Here is a 15,938-nt window from a genome sequence, read left to right as displayed (position 1 = left end):
ATGTTAATTGAATTTGCTAATAAGTATTTTGTTCAACTTATTTCTGCTGACATCTTATAGCTTCCACACCTCCCCCGCCCTCCCAAATACCAATACTAGTTATAAACTATACTTGGAAAACATTTTCTGCATCCTAGAGAATGACTGAAGATGTCTATCAAATCCTTCAACAGAAAAAAAAGAAATCCCGGTATTTAATCCTCAGCTCTCGCAGATTCTGTGTATGTCTATCTGTCTGTTACTGTGTAATGATTTAATTGGCATCTTTCCTTTTGTGGATGATCAGTCAAAACCCAATATTACTCCAAGACAAACTGAAATATAAAACCTTACAATATTTGCACTACTAACAATTAAAAAAAATCTTTGTTTCTTTGCATTTAGTTAAATAAGTCAAATTACATGATGATTGATGATAATAAAGTGAATGAAGACCATGGATCTGAAAGAGGAAGAACAGCCATCATTTTTTCCTTAAAGAATGAAATTGGAGGACTTGTAAAGGCGTTAAAACTCTTTCAGGTAGGTAATAATCACGTTTCTACAGCATCTCTGTGTCTTTAAATTGTAAGGGTGATTTTAGAACACATTAGAATTAATTACATCCATTTATTAAGGCTGTGATTCCTAACCTGGCTTCCACTGTGCACTCAAAATTACCCACAAATTTATGCCTTGGAAATTAGATCCTGTCTGGCTAAAAATCTTCACAAAATATGTCAGCTGCACCGACTAAAGAGAGAGAGCTTTGTCTTTTTCCTGTCATAATAAGAGGATTGGCAGTCATTGTTTCTGCTGCATAAAGCAGTTGGGTCTGAAGCTCCTGCCAATGGCAGGTTGATGCTTGGGGTGTTGAGTCCAGTGGCCTTGTCACCCTGCCTAGCCAGACTGAAGGCGACAGAGGAACTGCAATTGTATAACCACACTCCTTTGATGGCTGGGCAGATATTGCACAAGGAATGTGCACAGTGCCACTGTGCTCTGTCATTGGTCCTGCATGTCTTAGCCGGGGGTTTTCTTTCATATAAGACATATATGATTAAATAATTTTTCAAGTGAAAGAAAAGTGAAATTTATGCCCTGAAAACTTTTGCTTTTAAATCCCTTGCTTGCTTGTGAGATAACTGCATGGTGACTTGATTGATATTTTGGAGTATTGCCCCAGATCCAGTTTCTAATCAGCTTCCTATGGGATGGATGAAAGAAAAAGGTTTGAGTTTAGACCTCCTGACTGTGTCTTTCTGTGCTTCCTGAATGTAAATGAAATTGAAAGAACACAAGTTCTCTTTCATTTTCTTCTAATGGGAGGCTTTTTAAAATCAAACCATTTCCCTCAATGAGCAAACTGCTATCAAGAGGTCCAGTTAACTAAAATAGCTTCACAAAGGTGGTGAATATTCATTTGAAAAATAAGTTCTAGTGTTAAGTGAACCTGTTTGAAAATGATACTTCTTACAAAACAGGAGAAGCATGTAAATCTGGTACACATTGAATCACGGAAGTCTAAGAGGCGAAATTCTGAGTTTGAGATCTTTGTGGACTGTGACAGTAACAGGGAACAACTGAATGACATATTCCAGCTCCTGAAATCCCACGTCAACATTGTCTCTGTGAACCCAACAGAGCGTTTCAATGTTCAGGAAGATGGTAAGTACAAAATGCAGTTCTGATAAAAATACACTTCTCAATTTGTTGTTTCAAAATTTTTTTGTGGTGTCAACATCTGGATTTTTGTAGTGTTTTCAGTCAGTAGCTGCCAGGTTTATGGTTCTCTGTTGCAAATGAATGTTGTTTGGTTGATATTAGTGGGGCTGCATTGACTAGTGTTACCTAGAGATGCAGGCTGCTTCAGGCTGGTGCAAATGGCACGTCTATTATCTGTGCTCCTGTCCCTTCACAGCACAACTATCCCTGAACCTGTACAGGCCACTGCAGGCTGGCACGTAGGGAAAGTCTGAATGCAGGGCTTGGCTAGGGACTGTACACCATGATGACAGAGGTGTAATATTGACAGACACCAGTTCAGACACTGGTAAGAGTAGGAGATAGATTCTGCAATTTCCTTATGTAAGTCTTGATTTAATTTTTTACCAGTTTTCATCACAAGCGGTTCCTGATATTGGTGTGAAAGAGGTGCCTTTTAACTTTGATGCTTCATGCCCTGCTTAACTTTCCCTCTAGTTAAAGAGATGCCTGAAGTTCAGGGCAGCAGGAAGGCGGTCGCAGGTGTTTCTCAGCCACTATTCTTGGCACAGTCTGATAGGTAGGGGAAGGTGAGATCCGGTGTCTCTTGAGTAAAGCCAGCTTACTTTAGCCCTAAGTAAGGAGAATGTTAATCTAAACACTCTCCTTGACCTCTTTAAGAAAACTGAAGAGCATCAATGCACATGAACGGTATATTAACTGCTCTGCTAAGAGCTTGGTTATATACTCTCTTGGGCTTAAAAAACCAAAAGTTAGTAGCAGAACTGTAATGAAACATCTCTCTGAGGCTGCAGGGCTGAAATTGCTTCCTGTCTTCCCTCACAAATCTCTCAGCAAAGCTGGGTGCTTCTGAGGTACCTAACTACACAGCAACATTTGTTTTCCATGGTCAGTAAAGTAGGATGGGAGGACTCAAAGCTGCTCCCACGCTGCCCAGAGACCACAAGCAAATCACACTTCTGTTTCTTTGCACACTTTGTATCCTAGAAGATGCACAGCAGTGTGCAGAAGGAGGCTTTGTCTTACTGGCAGCCTTTAGATAGTACTGAAAAATTAATAGTTATAACAGTTATGGGCCACAGAAAACCCATATTAACTGTTTCCTCCCCAGACACTTTGAAGCTGGCTGTGCTCCTTAGGCAAACTGTGGCAGTGACAGAGGAGGAAGTGTGAGCTGTAGGCTGGTGCCAGATAGGCAGCGGACTCCCTTGTCTTATTCATGACCCTTTTAATTTATAGATTTCGCCTGTAACTGCCATAGCCGTACTTGAAAGTAGTGTTTCCTCCCTCAGCATGCTTGGCATATTAATAACTTTATGGATTCCATATCTTCCCTAGAAATGGAGAATATTCCCTGGTTTCCAAAGAAGATTTCAGATTTGGATAAGTGTGCAAACAGAGTGCTGATGTACGGGTCTGATTTGGATGCTGACCATCCAGTAAGTATATTTCCCCCCACCCTTCCCCAAGCTCAATCCTTGCAGAAAATGTACTTTGTGGAGCTTTTCCTTGTCCCTCTTCTTCCCCTCAACAGAGCCTCTGTGGGTCCAAGCAACTTCTCTTTGGGAGTCTCATGTCTTTTTTCCTTGTTCAGGCAAGGCTGTCATTGAATTCAGCTCGTGTGCCTTTCTGCAAGGCTTACTAATGGGAGTGAACCAGGACTGGGCCCTGAGTGGCCCATACAAATTAAAAAAAAAAATGTTATAAGGCAGGCTTGTTTCCTCCTCTTTATTTCTTCCTTATTAGAAATGGAACAAAAATTGGTACTTAGGCAGTGCAAATGGGCAATTTGACCTATAATTTAGAATAAACAAGCAAGTAACAAAGTTTGTATAAATATTGATACGACTAAAATGAATCCTTGTCTACTGAATATGTAGTCACATGCATAAAACTGCTCATCCTTACTTTGAACTGGAGTATTTCCTTAGTTCACAGTTATTAAACCCTTCAAACTACAGCTATGAGGTTTCTGCTGTGTCCTCGCATTCTCACACAACATACTTTTATATTTCCCAACTGAAGAAATATCATGTCTTGTTTTAAATTGATTTGTTTACTACAGTTTGGAAATGTATTTAACTTTGTTTTCTCTTTCCCCGTTCCCCAGGGTTTCAAAGACAACGTCTATCGCAAGAGGCGAAAGTATTTTGCAGACCTGGCTATGAACTACAAACAGTAAGCTTGACTTCTTCCAGAATAAGCCTTCTGGGTGCTTTGAAATAGTAGCAGAGTGGACTGGCAGGAGCTCGTGTTCCCTGGGCTCAGGTCTTACTGAGGCATGCTTGGCTCAGGAATTGGAGCTGCAGGGGTAAAATGAAGTGAGGTGTAAGACAAGATTAAAAGGCCGTCTTACAGCTCGCTGGGCTTCTGGTCCATCTGAGGATCCGCTCGTGGTTGCTTGGCTGTTATGGCATCTGTGGCAGTGCTGGTCCTCAGATGGGGAGCATGCCAGTGTTGGCTTCCTGCAGGATGGCGCATTTGGACTCTGTGGTTCTTCCCCACTTCTCTGGAAACGGATGCAACAAAGGAAGAGGGTGGGCAATGCGTGTTGCACAGCTGCCAGTGCCAGGACTTACTGACTTAACTAGGGCAGATTAATTTCCTTTATGAAGGAGAGGAAGGGGAGGCAAAAGCCAGTTGACCACTGAGTGTAAACTCTCTGGACAGATGTTAATACTTGAGTTTTCTTTTCTGGTTCAAACTAGTGCATGGGATGCGTAGATAAGAAGTTTTCTGTGAAAAGAAACTTGAAGAGCTTCTGTCTTTAGAGATTCTGTTTGGGGGAGGGAGCTCTGAAAGCAGTAGGAGTTTCATGGCTTGATGCTGTAAAATCTTTATAAGCATGATTTTCAGGTTGCCATTACTTGCTTGACTTTAGATGCCAAGTTCCTGAATTGGAAATGAACTAGAAATGGTGGGTATCTAGAGCTCTGTTGCTTTGTATATTAGTGGAATTGGTTACCTTAGCACAGAGCCTGGTACTGATGATGTGTTATTAAGAGAGATTCCCTTGGGAAAGTGTTTGCCATGCTGGTTACCTGGCTGGCAGTAGAATCTGTTTTAACACTCCCATTGCATTCAGTGGGCTTTAGGTCACACCCTTGCTGTAATCCACTTTAACTGAGATCCTGAGGGCTAAATGGAAGAGATGGACTTGGATTAATATCTTCAGAGAGATGCTTGTCGCCTCTGTTTAGAAACATGATTTTTACCTATGCACATATTTAGCCTCTTCCATGCATTGTGTTATTAATTTAGGGAATTCTCTTTCTAAAACAGATTAAAAAAATAATAGAAAGTAATTGTAATTGTAGAAAGCTAAGTCCTACAGGGATATGTTCTCAGCATCGGGAGCTGTAAAGGATTTGCAGGTATTTTCAGTGTTACTTTTAGCATTAAATATCTAAGAAATTGTTTACAGGACCAAAGCTGTTAGGGTCCGGTGAGGTCAGTGCAAAGATTCCTGTTGGTTGATTTAGGTGGAAAAGAGAGCAAGCCCTTCTACTAACAGATTTCCAGGGCATGGACCAAATCTCCCTGTGTATTTGACAGTGCCTAATGGAATGGGGTCTTAAACCTGACTGGGTATCAGAGCCATACAAATGTTAAATAATAGTAGTAAGTACACGAGTCATCTGTTATTAGCCATTTACCAAGGAACATCCTTTCTTCATGTTCCCCTTGCAGTGGTGACCCAATTCCCAAGATTGAATTCACTGAGGAGGAGATCAAGACTTGGGGGACTGTGTACCGAGAGCTTAACAAGCTTTACCCAACTCATGCCTGCAGAGAGTACCTTAAAAACTTACCCTTGCTCACAAAGTACTGTGGGTACAGGGAAGACAATATTCCCCAGCTGGAAGATGTGTCACGCTTCCTGAAAGGTAATGTACTAGTTTTGTTACACAAAAAAGAGATAAGGCCCATTGCAAATCATACTGCTATTATATGGGCATGGAAAAACAGTCACTTTTGCTTGTATTCATTCTGGTCCTTAAAAGAGGCATTTTGGCCATCAGTGTTTTAATGTATTGTCTTGAGTATAGACAGTGACATTTGAGGAGCAATGCTGCCTCTGCAGAGTCTATTAGGATTGGCTAAAGAAGTAGCTAACTGTATTGTGTTTGCTGAAGGCATGAAACTTTGGGAAATCCTCCTATACCGAGGGAGAGACGTACTTACTAAATGTTGGTCATTTTCAAGCTTAGGCCTAATTTTTCTCATTATGCCTAAATTTCTCACATGCTCTGGAGCCAAGGTGGTGCTTGTGGCTTTTACCCTACTTGTAGCAGGATAGGTGACAGCACTGCAGTTCTACACTGAACTAATGTACAATTTCTCCATTCCTTTTCAGAGCGCACGGGTTTCACCATTCGCCCTGTTGCTGGATATCTATCACCCAGAGACTTCTTGGCAGGATTAGCATTCAGAGTTTTTCACTGCACTCAATATGTTAGACACAGCTCAGACCCTCTCTACACACCAGAGCCGTGAGTCATTTAAACTTGGGGTAGGATTTGAGAGAGAGTTTTGAATCTTGCTACCCAGAGACAAGCTACTTAAAAACTGTTCAAGAACACCAACAAGAAAGCCTATTGTTCTTCAAGGTGCTGAACGTAATGAAGTTTTAGTATGTTCAAGTGCCACCTTTATAATAAGTATGGGATTTTAAGAAGTATAGCGTGTTATTGGAGAGGTCTTACTGCTGTCATTGTGTGCAGTTATTTGAATAGTCAATTAACTCATAAATGTAGAGCTTAGATCTTAATTTTAGACTGTTTCATTTGAAAATCTGAGTTTAAATTATGTAGAGTTGGTATGACCTTTTCAGTTGCTTTCAGCTAAACATGATGGATGTTTTTCTGTCTTTTAGATATTAAATACTTTAATGTGAGACATTGCATAAAAGTGTTTAATATCTAAAAGACAGAAATGCTACTTTTTCAGTCTATCACAAAGACAGATCATGAGATTTCTAATTTGATCTTTTTTCCAGTGATACCTGCCATGAGCTCCTAGGCCATGTCCCTCTTTTGGCTGAACCCAGTTTTGCTCAGTTCTCTCAGGAGATTGGTCTTGCATCACTTGGGGCGTCAGATGAGGCTGTCCAAAAACTGGCAACAGTGAGTGTTTCACTGCCTTGTGATCCTATTGAAAGCTTTGTGCTTTAGTAGGCTGATCTCACTCCTTCAAATAAATTTGGAGCTTCATATCAATTATTAGCTGCTAGACCTGTGTGTTTCACTGGTTCTTGGCTTTTAAAGCATATAACCATTTTCCATGGCAGGAAAAAGCTACATTTTAAGGTTGCTATGATTGGTATTTTTCTTCACTTGGCTGTCAAGTAAAGATGCAACTTCTAGTGGTAGATCACTTCTCCCAGACTGAAATTCTATGGTCTATTTCTTCCAAACAAAGACATCTTATTTCTGGGAACGTGATTCAGTGGTCTTAAAAGTAAGCTATTTCTTCAATATGTAGAATGAATTGAAATGATATAGTGTTTTCATTGAATGTGGCAAGCGCTACCATTAGATACTTTCCAGCCAAGAAATTAAAATAATATAAATTAAACTTATTTCCTGGTTATCAGTATTCTGGATGCTTTAGCAAAACTATTTTAAGATGAAAATTAAATTTGGATAAAAAATAATTGATGTCAGTTATGAAAGAACTGGTTTGCTGATATTATTTTAATTTTTCTTCCCCATCTGGTGTAGCTAGTGGTAAAATTTCTACCACTTTCAGTGGGAGCAGGATTAAGCCATCTATGAAAATAGCATTTCTCCTCATATACCTGCAGAAATCCTGAAATACAGCAAGCTAAACATCTTTAATTTGGCTGATCTATAATAACAGTCTTTCTCATGAGAAATAAATGTGCAGTCCTGTGGTTCTTCACCCTTCCATTCTGGCTTCCCCTCTTCAAATATCTGAGAAGGATCACCAAGCAATGATTGTCTGATATTTGTAACTGTTTGACATTATCTACTGATAAAAAAATGCCTCCATCTTGTTCACCACAGCATCTTTGCTGAAGGCTGAATTATTTTACTTCCTTCTCTGTTTCAGTGCTACTTCTTCACTGTAGAGTTTGGCTTGTGCAAGCAAGAGGGACAGCTACGAGTTTATGGGGCTGGCTTGCTCTCTTCAATTAGTGAGCTCAGGGTAAGAATATCCACTGCTTATTTACCTCTTTTCTTTATTTTACCTGATTATTATTGTCAGCCTTTAGTCCTGTTTTTTATGAAGTATCATTCTAAAAATCCTTATTTTGAAAACTCCTAAATATCTACTAGACTTTAAGAAAATTCACTGTTGCAATAATTGCTGGCCAGTCTGCTTTTGGATACATGCTGAGCAGTCCCCAATATCTGTCTTAGGAAGCATTAGAATCATAGAATCACCAGGTTGGAAAAGACCCATTGGATCAAGTCCAACCATTCCTATCAAATAAACGATTGGTATTTCTTAATATTAGTTTCCAATTAACTGTTTTCAGAATAAACCTCTGTGGGTTTAACTAGATTCTGAAAATATTGCTCCTGTTTACATGTGAGCCTTGTGTTTGAGGAATCTCTTTTATTGAGCCAGATTGGCAGAATATGACTGTTCATAGTTTTTTTGTTTGTTAAGCTTTAACCTCTCTTCATCTGCGGCTAAAAATATTAAGAAGCAATGCACTACATATGGTCTCACTTCATCTTTTTCTATTAAATCTACCTCATGTCATCTTCCTTGTGGACTTTCTTGGGCGGTGATGTTCCTCTGACACACAATAACACATTGTTACCAGCACTCACTGTCTGGCAGTGCCAAAGTCAAGCCTTTTGATCCAAAGGTCACCTGCAAGCAAGAATGCCTCATTACAACTTTCCAGGAGGTTTACTTTGTTTCTGAAAGCTTTGAAGAAGCAAAGGAAAAGATGAGGTATGGTGGTTTTTCTTTTTTCCGCCCTGTGTTATACAAGCAGGTTTGATTTCACACATCTCTTGGTATCAGCACCAAACCTTTTTATTCTTATCACATTTTTATATTTCTTTCATGAAGTTGGAAAGCCAGGATTAGTTTTAGCTTGCTCTTCGATGTCTTGGGTGGGAAAGATGAACTGTATAACAACTACAACTATTGTTATGAAAGAAAGTAGCTTAGGAAAGTGGTTATTTATACTGACTGCATACAGAACATGTATTTGTTTGTTTATAACTCCCTATCTTTTTTTTTTTCCCCTTGAATAGAGAGTTTGCAAAAACGATCAAGCGTCCATTTGGTGTGAAGTACAATCCATATACTCAAAGCGTGCAGATCCTGAAAGACACGAAGAGCATTGCCAGTGTGGTCAATGAGCTACGCTATGAGCTGGACGTTGTCAGCGATGCCCTCAGCAAGATGGGCAAGCATCTGGAAGTTTAACGCCCATCAGCACTGTGGTGCATTTGGCAACTCTTTTCTTTTGCCTACTCGTTTCTTTCTAGGCATGTGATGTGCTGTGTGCAGAACTCTCTCCTATAGAGATGGAAGAGTGGATAAGGATAGTCACTTTATATTGTTCCTCTGTGTAAAGTCCGTTACAGAATGTACCGCTCCATCTCCCTTGGATAAAAAAGGCCCAGAGCTGCCTTCAAGAAGCTAGTAGGGAAGCAGAGAAATTGGTAGGCTGGAGCAAAAGTGTGGTCTGATCACGGCTGGGATCAGTGCTGCAGAACGTGGCTTACGAGGCAATGATGGAGTAATTTGCCACAGGGAAAAGTCTATTTTGTACTCTAGTAGTCTATGCTACTGATTTTATAGCATTGCAGACTTTATTGCATAGAAGCTATAGGTAATCAGTTGGTGCTTCTGAATCTGGGCTACCAAGTTTAAAACTCAAATGATTACAACGCAGGCATCAGGGCACAAATAGCTGGAGGTTCACTGTGATAAAATTGAAGGGCCAAATCTTGCTCTCAAAGGGATTGTTCTTGCCCTCAAAGAATTTCAGATGTGCTGTGTTTGGCATGCTCTTAGTGTAAGGCAGGATACAGAGCTCTTGTGTGAAATCCCAGTTCTGTTTAATTCAAGAGATTTTTTGATGGCTCAGAGTCAGGATTTTTGTTGCTGTCCTTAATACTGCACCTGAGGGAAGAAGTTTCCTTACAGAAATACCATTTGCCTTTTTCCTGATTGAATTCATATAGCAAAAAATATAGCAAGCCATCAAATACTGACTTAGCACAAAGCCAGAAATCATTTCCAATTTACAATTTAATATTCAAAATAATTTCATTAATACTAAAATAATACCAAAGCTTAAAATAACAGATAAAGTTTGTAGTCTAATTTGGCTTTTTGTAAGATAAAATATCCTATTGATTGCTTGCTTGCTTTATTGACCTGCACAAGCTGCTCAAAGATACGTTTTCTTTCTTCTTTACTAGGCCTGAACCGCTTAATTCTCTATCAAGCAAATGGTAACTGAAAGGTTGAAACATTTCATAGGGATTCTGTGGCTCCAAGTGCCACAACGCCTTGTAGCATAAAGTGTATCTAATTCCAGTGTCCTGCTGAATTGTCTGCATCTCATGGTAGCAAACTTCCCAGTTCTCAGAGTTCCATAGTTTCAAGTGTCCTGCGTAGCTGCATAAAGCTGTGCCGGCTGCTGTTTGTGTCAACTCTGCCAATGAAATGAATGTGTGTACAGGATATGATATGTTTGAACGGAAAATCTGTGACATGTAGGGTGTATTTAATAGCATGCTAGGCACTGATTCTAGTGCTTTTCAGGAAATCCAGAATTTGCAGGTCTGAGGGTCGCTGGAAAAATGGACTGGCAACTTAAATACACCGGAGATCCTAGTCCAGGATTTTGAGAAAGGACTTTAATGAACCTCTGCAATTGAAAAATCTACTTGTGCTTCTTGTGCTTCCTAGTAGACCACATCTACTCCAAAAACAATTGCTGGCCCAATCTTTCCAAATATATTCACTGTTTAAATCAAGTCTAGATATTGTTTTCTGTGACTATTAACCCAGTATGTATTTTTTTTTTAAAGTAAAATATAGAAGTATGTTCTACGTTTATGGCTTACTTTATACTTCAAAATGGATTTTAGGAGCTGTGTGTTTCTGACGAAGAAACCTTGTAACTGAGTGGTAAGGGAAGATCTATTTTGTCTGCTCCTCTGTTAACAGTTAATATTCAGCTCCATTTGTAAATGAGTTGGGATTATTATGTTGTTGAAATATACATAGATCTGTGTTACTTCAAATCTTTGTCTGGCCTATGTATACCTCTCAAGTATGAAACCTTAAAAAAGCAGGCATTTCTGTAGCATTCACAACAGGTGTGCCTGGTTTCACACATCCAAACCTTATGGCTATTAAATATTTTAAACTATTGTGAAGGCTTTAAGTGTCGATGAAATAAATGACTTGTTGGTAATCAGTAGAAGTAAAAAATAAGCCTTTACTTTGGCACTGTAGCAATAAACACAAAGCACTTGCTTCTGACTAAGGGTTGATGTGTTTTGTTCTGTGGTTCAGATAGTCCGCGTGTGACTTGAAGTCCAGTGGGAGCAGTATATGGTTATTTGAGGAGGGATTTGTTTTCCCCCGAGTCTCTCTGTTGGAATGGGTGAGCGTTAAGGAAGCGTTTATTGGCCCAGTGGGTGCTCCCCACCATCCTGGGGCTCTGCCAGCACCACAGCCGGGGTACTCATGCTCTGGCGGTTTGGTGATGATACAAGAAGTAGTTACTATTACAAAAAGTGGATTTTTAAATTTTTTTTTAGCTAAAGTGGAGTTAAATTTCACTTAAGTAACTGTGTTTTTTGAAAGTTACAATGTCCCTTTGAGAGGATTTTTTCTTTCAGACTGTTTTTCTAGACAGCGTTCATTCATTAGAGGTGATAAAATCTTGTGTTCAGTGTGATCTGTGCTGAGCAGATGTGTCGTCTTCTGTGATCACCTCTGTCTGCAGACTTTCCCTGCCTCAAATACTAAGTCAGGCAGGGCTGGCTCCAAACCTCCAAATTAGCGAGAGATTTGATTGTTGGGAAGTTCATAATAACATAAATTAGACCTTAGAATGTAGTAGAACGTGCATAAGATTATAGAATCATAGAACAGTTTGGGTTGGAAGGGACCTTAAAGATCACCTAGTTCCAATCCTCTGCAATAGGCAGGGACACCTCCTATCAGACCAGGCTGCCCAAGATCCCAACCTGGCCTTGAACACCTCCAGGGATGGGGCAGCCACAACTTCCCTTGGCAACCTGTTCCAGCGTCTCACCACTCTCATGGTGAAGAAATTCTTCCTTGTGTCTAGAGAAGTTGACTGTTTACAAAGGCTTGTAGTGATAGGACAAGGGGCAATGGGTGTAAAGTGGAGAGGGACAGGTTTAGACTAGATACAAGGAAGAATTCATTCTGAGGGTGGTGAGGTGCTGGCCCAGGTTGCCCAGGCAAGCTGTGGCTGCCTCTGGAGCTGTTCAGGGCCAGGTTGGATGAGACCTTGGGCAGCCTGGTCTGGTGCAACGTGTCTCTTGCCATGGCAGGGGGTTTGGAACTGGATGATCTTTAAGGTCCCTTGCAACCCAAACCTATTTGGTTTTAAGTTCTTCCTTATGTGTAGGTTTCTGGAGAAGTTCATACACGTGGGAAATCCACCCTGTCCCAGCTCTTGTCCCGCTGCACGGGGTCGATGGAGCTCGCTGCCTCGCGTTGCCCAGCCCTGACAAAGCAGGCCCAGCCCGCTTTCCAAAGCTCCAAGAGGCACCCTCGAGAGCTCGTGGGGCGGCGCTCTGGGGGCGGGTCCGCCCGCAGCCCCGGCAGAGCCGCCCCCGCCCCGCCTCTTCCTGCCGGGATGGAGCCGCGGCTCCTCGCCTGGGTGAGCGGCGCAGGCCGGGGCTGCGGGCCGGGGGGGTTAAGGAGTAACGCGATCGAACCGCCTGCGGCAGCAGGGACTGAGGCGCTGAAGGAAGAGATTATGTATTATAAGTTACTATAGTGTAGTTGAAGGTTATGTATAGTTTTTGTGATGTCCAGGGAAGAGCGACGAAGCTGGTGAAGGGGCTGGAGAACAAGAGGAGCGGCTGAGGGAGCTGGGGTTGTTCAGCCTGAAGAAGAGGAGGCTGAGAGGAGACATCATTGCTCTACAACTACCTGAGAGGGGGTTGTGGAGAGCAGGGAGCTGGCCTCTTCTCCCAGATGACAGGACAAGGGGCAACGGCCGCAAGCTGCGCCAGGGGAGGTTCAGACTGGCATCAGGAAAATATTTTTCACAGAAAGGGTCATCGGGCACTGGAACAGGCTGCCCAGGGAGGTGGTTGAGTCACCATCCCTGGAGGTGTTTAAGGGACAGTGGACGAGATGCTCAGGGACATGGTTTAGTGGCAGACAGGAATGGTTGGAGTAGATCTAAGAGTTTTTTTCTGACCTAGTGATTTTAGAACTAAAATACAGGATTAGCTTGAATAATAACTTTTAGCTAGCCTGTGCCTGGATACTTACACTTACGAGGAATTTTAACAAGACTGCCATTAGAAAGAGTGGGAAAGTGTGTGACTGCATCTGATGAAGCCAGATAACGGGATAGTGCAATGATAAAGAGAAAGAAGAACCAACTAGGACCAGGTGCAACCTTGAAGAGGTGCTCAGGCTGTCCGAGAGCGTGTGCAGGAAGGAGAGTTGAAATGTTCACAGTGAAGAAGACTGCAAGCCTTCTTCCAGAAGCCTCTAGCCTGAGAGTCCCAGAGGGCAGAGCACCTGCACCAAAGAGAGGGAACTTATGGAAATGAATGCCGGGAACTGTTGGAACGGGTCCAGAGGAGGGCTATGAGGATGATCAGAGGGCTGGAGCACCTCCTGTACAAGGACAGGCTGAGGGAGTTGGGCTTGCTCAGCCTGGGGAAGAGAAGGCTCTGAGGAGACTTTAGAGCAGCCTTCCAGTACCTGAAAGGGCCCTACAGGAAAGCTGAGGAGGGATTGTTTACAAAGGCTTGTAGTGATAGGACTAAGGGCCATGGGTATAAACTGAAGAAGGGCAGATTTAGGCTTGACAGAAGGACGAATTTCTTCACCATGGGAGCGGTGAGGCACTGGAACAGGTTGCCCAGGGAAGTGGTGGCTGCCCCATCCCTGGAGGTGTTCAAGGCCACATTGGATGGGGGCTTGGGCAGCCTGGTCTAATGGGGTGTCCCTGCCCATGGCAAAGGAGTTGGAACTAGATGATCTTTAAGGTCCCTTCCAACCCAAACTATCCTGTGATTCTATGATTATAACAGACACACCTGTTCCAGGGAAAGTGATGAATATGTATGCTTTGACTGTATTTAGCCTTTGTGAATTGTGCTAGAAGTTGTATGCACATTAGGTGGAGCTATCCCCTGCATGCCCAACATCGTGTTAAATGATACCTTACTTAATAATCAAATTGGCATTGATTATTGAGTCTGGCTTTTCACTGCATCAACATGATCAAGCTACCTGCCAGCAGTAGTGACTGAGACGCCTTGTTCTGCCTCAACACCTTCCTCTGTCTGTTGACCTTGAATCCTGACATCTCGCCTGTCTGGTGGCGCTGGGTGGAGGCCCGCAGCCAGAGGCTTTTGCCTGAAGTGTTGTTTCTGTAGGTACAAAATGCTTATTGCTAAATGTGTCCTTCAAAAGTCCATCAGGTCCTGCATGAGGCAGGGACAAATGGAGCTGTGAGAAACACTTCTTCACTGGTAAAATATTGAGAAGTAAAATTCTTTGAGGCAAAGGGAATAGTATTTATGTTATACAATTTGGCACTGAATTGGATGCCCTTCTAAAAAAAGGCATGCCATCATGCAAAAGCAGTAGGTATATATACTAGTTCTAGACAAAGAACTGTGTAAGTCCCCAAAAAATGTCTGTTTCTTTAGGTTAACCATCCATGTCTGGAGACTTCCTTCAAGTTATCTCTTGACCTAAGACAACTACAGCATGCAAGATTATTAGGTGTATCAATAAATTCTTGGAACTCTAAGAGAATGTTCATTCTTTCAGGTTATTTATCCATGTCTGGAGATTGTCTGCATACTATCTCTTGATACAAGACAGGTTTCTATGACAGATAATTAAACATACAAGCCACCTGCAGCAAAGCTTATCAATTATTCTCACAGAGCAGAGGAACACAGGGGAGGTAGGGGAAGGCCCCTGGGATCACAACAGGAAGCAGTGTGGATGTTGATGTGGGGCTGGAAATTGACTGCACCAGCCTTTGTGAATGAAGGTCGGTGTTCAAACTGTTGGATGATTAAATGGAGCTTAAATTGACTAAGAAATTCCTAGTACCTGAGAGGGGTCTACAAGATAGCTGAGGAGGAATTGTTTACAAAGGCTTGTAGTGATAGGACTAGGGGCAGTGGGTATAAACTGGAGAGAGGCAAGTTTAGACTAGATATTAGGAAGAATTTCTTCACTATGAAAGTGGTGAGGCACTGGAACACGTTGTCCAGGGGAATTGCGGCTGCCCCATCCTTGGAGGTGTTCAAGGCCAGGTTGGAGGGGGCCTTGGGCAGCCCGATCTGGTGGGAAGTGTCCCTGCCCATGGCTGGGAAATTGGAACTGGATGATCTTTAAGGTCCCTTCCAACACAAACTATTCTATGATTCTCTGACATGTTACAATGTTGTCAGCAGTTGCTTTCTATGATTGGTTTTGTGACTATAGTTTTGTACTTGCAAATTTATAATAATTATAGTTGGTATGTTTTCATTTTGATTACTTTAAGTTAATGAGACTTAGTTAATGAGGGTAAGTGTTCCTGTTTTACTTGTTAAAGTTCCAAAATAAATTAGCGTGTCTTTCTGATCTTATTTTGTAGGTGGACTGCCAGAAAGCATTGGCATGAATAAGATCTTGGTGATGAGTGGGAATTAGTTGCATTAAAATTAAACAAGTGGGAGTTGTCCTAATAATGAGGCTTTCCTACTTAGTAACTGTTAGCCTGCAGCTAAAGTCCTAACAAGATAAATTCTAGTATATTTCTTAAAGTACTGGGTTTGCAAGGGCAGCCTTAGTGTTGGCAAGTTTAGGTGAGTCCTGGTCTGTAATTTAGGGGGTCAGTGGTGACAGCAGTAAAAATGCAGGTTACCGTTTTTGGGAATTTTCGGGTGCAAATACTGGCAGATTAAGCTGTGACACATCCCCATTAAGCTTGTTTGCTCTTAGGAGCAGATGTATCTCTCTTTGCTAACTTTTTAAGAAATGTGTTATTTTTC

At 41.7% G+C, this 15,938-nt stretch overlaps 2 protein-coding genes across 8 annotated transcripts in view; both read left to right on the top strand.

The window, feature by feature from the left end:
* The first annotated feature begins 389 nt into the window (after nucleotides 1–389).
* TPH1 (tryptophan hydroxylase 1) lies at nucleotides 390–9,271 on the top strand. Its single transcript, XM_069857713.1, has 10 exons — nucleotides 390–522; nucleotides 1,464–1,647; nucleotides 3,043–3,143; nucleotides 3,815–3,882; nucleotides 5,395–5,591; nucleotides 6,062–6,197; nucleotides 6,704–6,830; nucleotides 7,780–7,875; nucleotides 8,504–8,637; nucleotides 8,946–9,271. The coding sequence occupies exons 1-10, from the start codon at nucleotides 403–405 to the stop codon at nucleotides 9,118–9,120; spliced, it is 1,338 nt and encodes a 445-aa protein (XP_069713814.1). The 5' UTR covers nucleotides 390–402; the 3' UTR covers nucleotides 9,121–9,271.
* Nucleotides 9,272–12,527: 3,256 nt separating this feature from the next.
* The window catches only part of SERGEF (secretion regulating guanine nucleotide exchange factor), a 157,559-nt gene continuing 154,148 nt past the window's right edge, over nucleotides 12,528–15,938 (top strand). For all 7 annotated transcript variants that reach the window (XM_069857721.1, XM_069857723.1, XM_069857719.1 and 4 more), the window contains exon 1: nucleotides 12,528–12,574. In XM_069857721.1, the coding sequence (XP_069713822.1) occupies nucleotides 12,551–12,574 (24 nt within the window). In that variant the 5' untranslated portion in view covers nucleotides 12,528–12,550. The remainder of the gene's footprint in view (nucleotides 12,575–15,938) is intronic.

Source organism: Phaenicophaeus curvirostris, chromosome 5 (genome assembly GCF_032191515.1).
Source record: "Phaenicophaeus curvirostris isolate KB17595 chromosome 5, BPBGC_Pcur_1.0, whole genome shotgun sequence".
Taxonomy (NCBI): Eukaryota; Metazoa; Chordata; class Aves; order Cuculiformes; family Cuculidae; genus Phaenicophaeus; species Phaenicophaeus curvirostris.
This window is presented reverse-complemented; position numbering and strand designations above follow the sequence as displayed.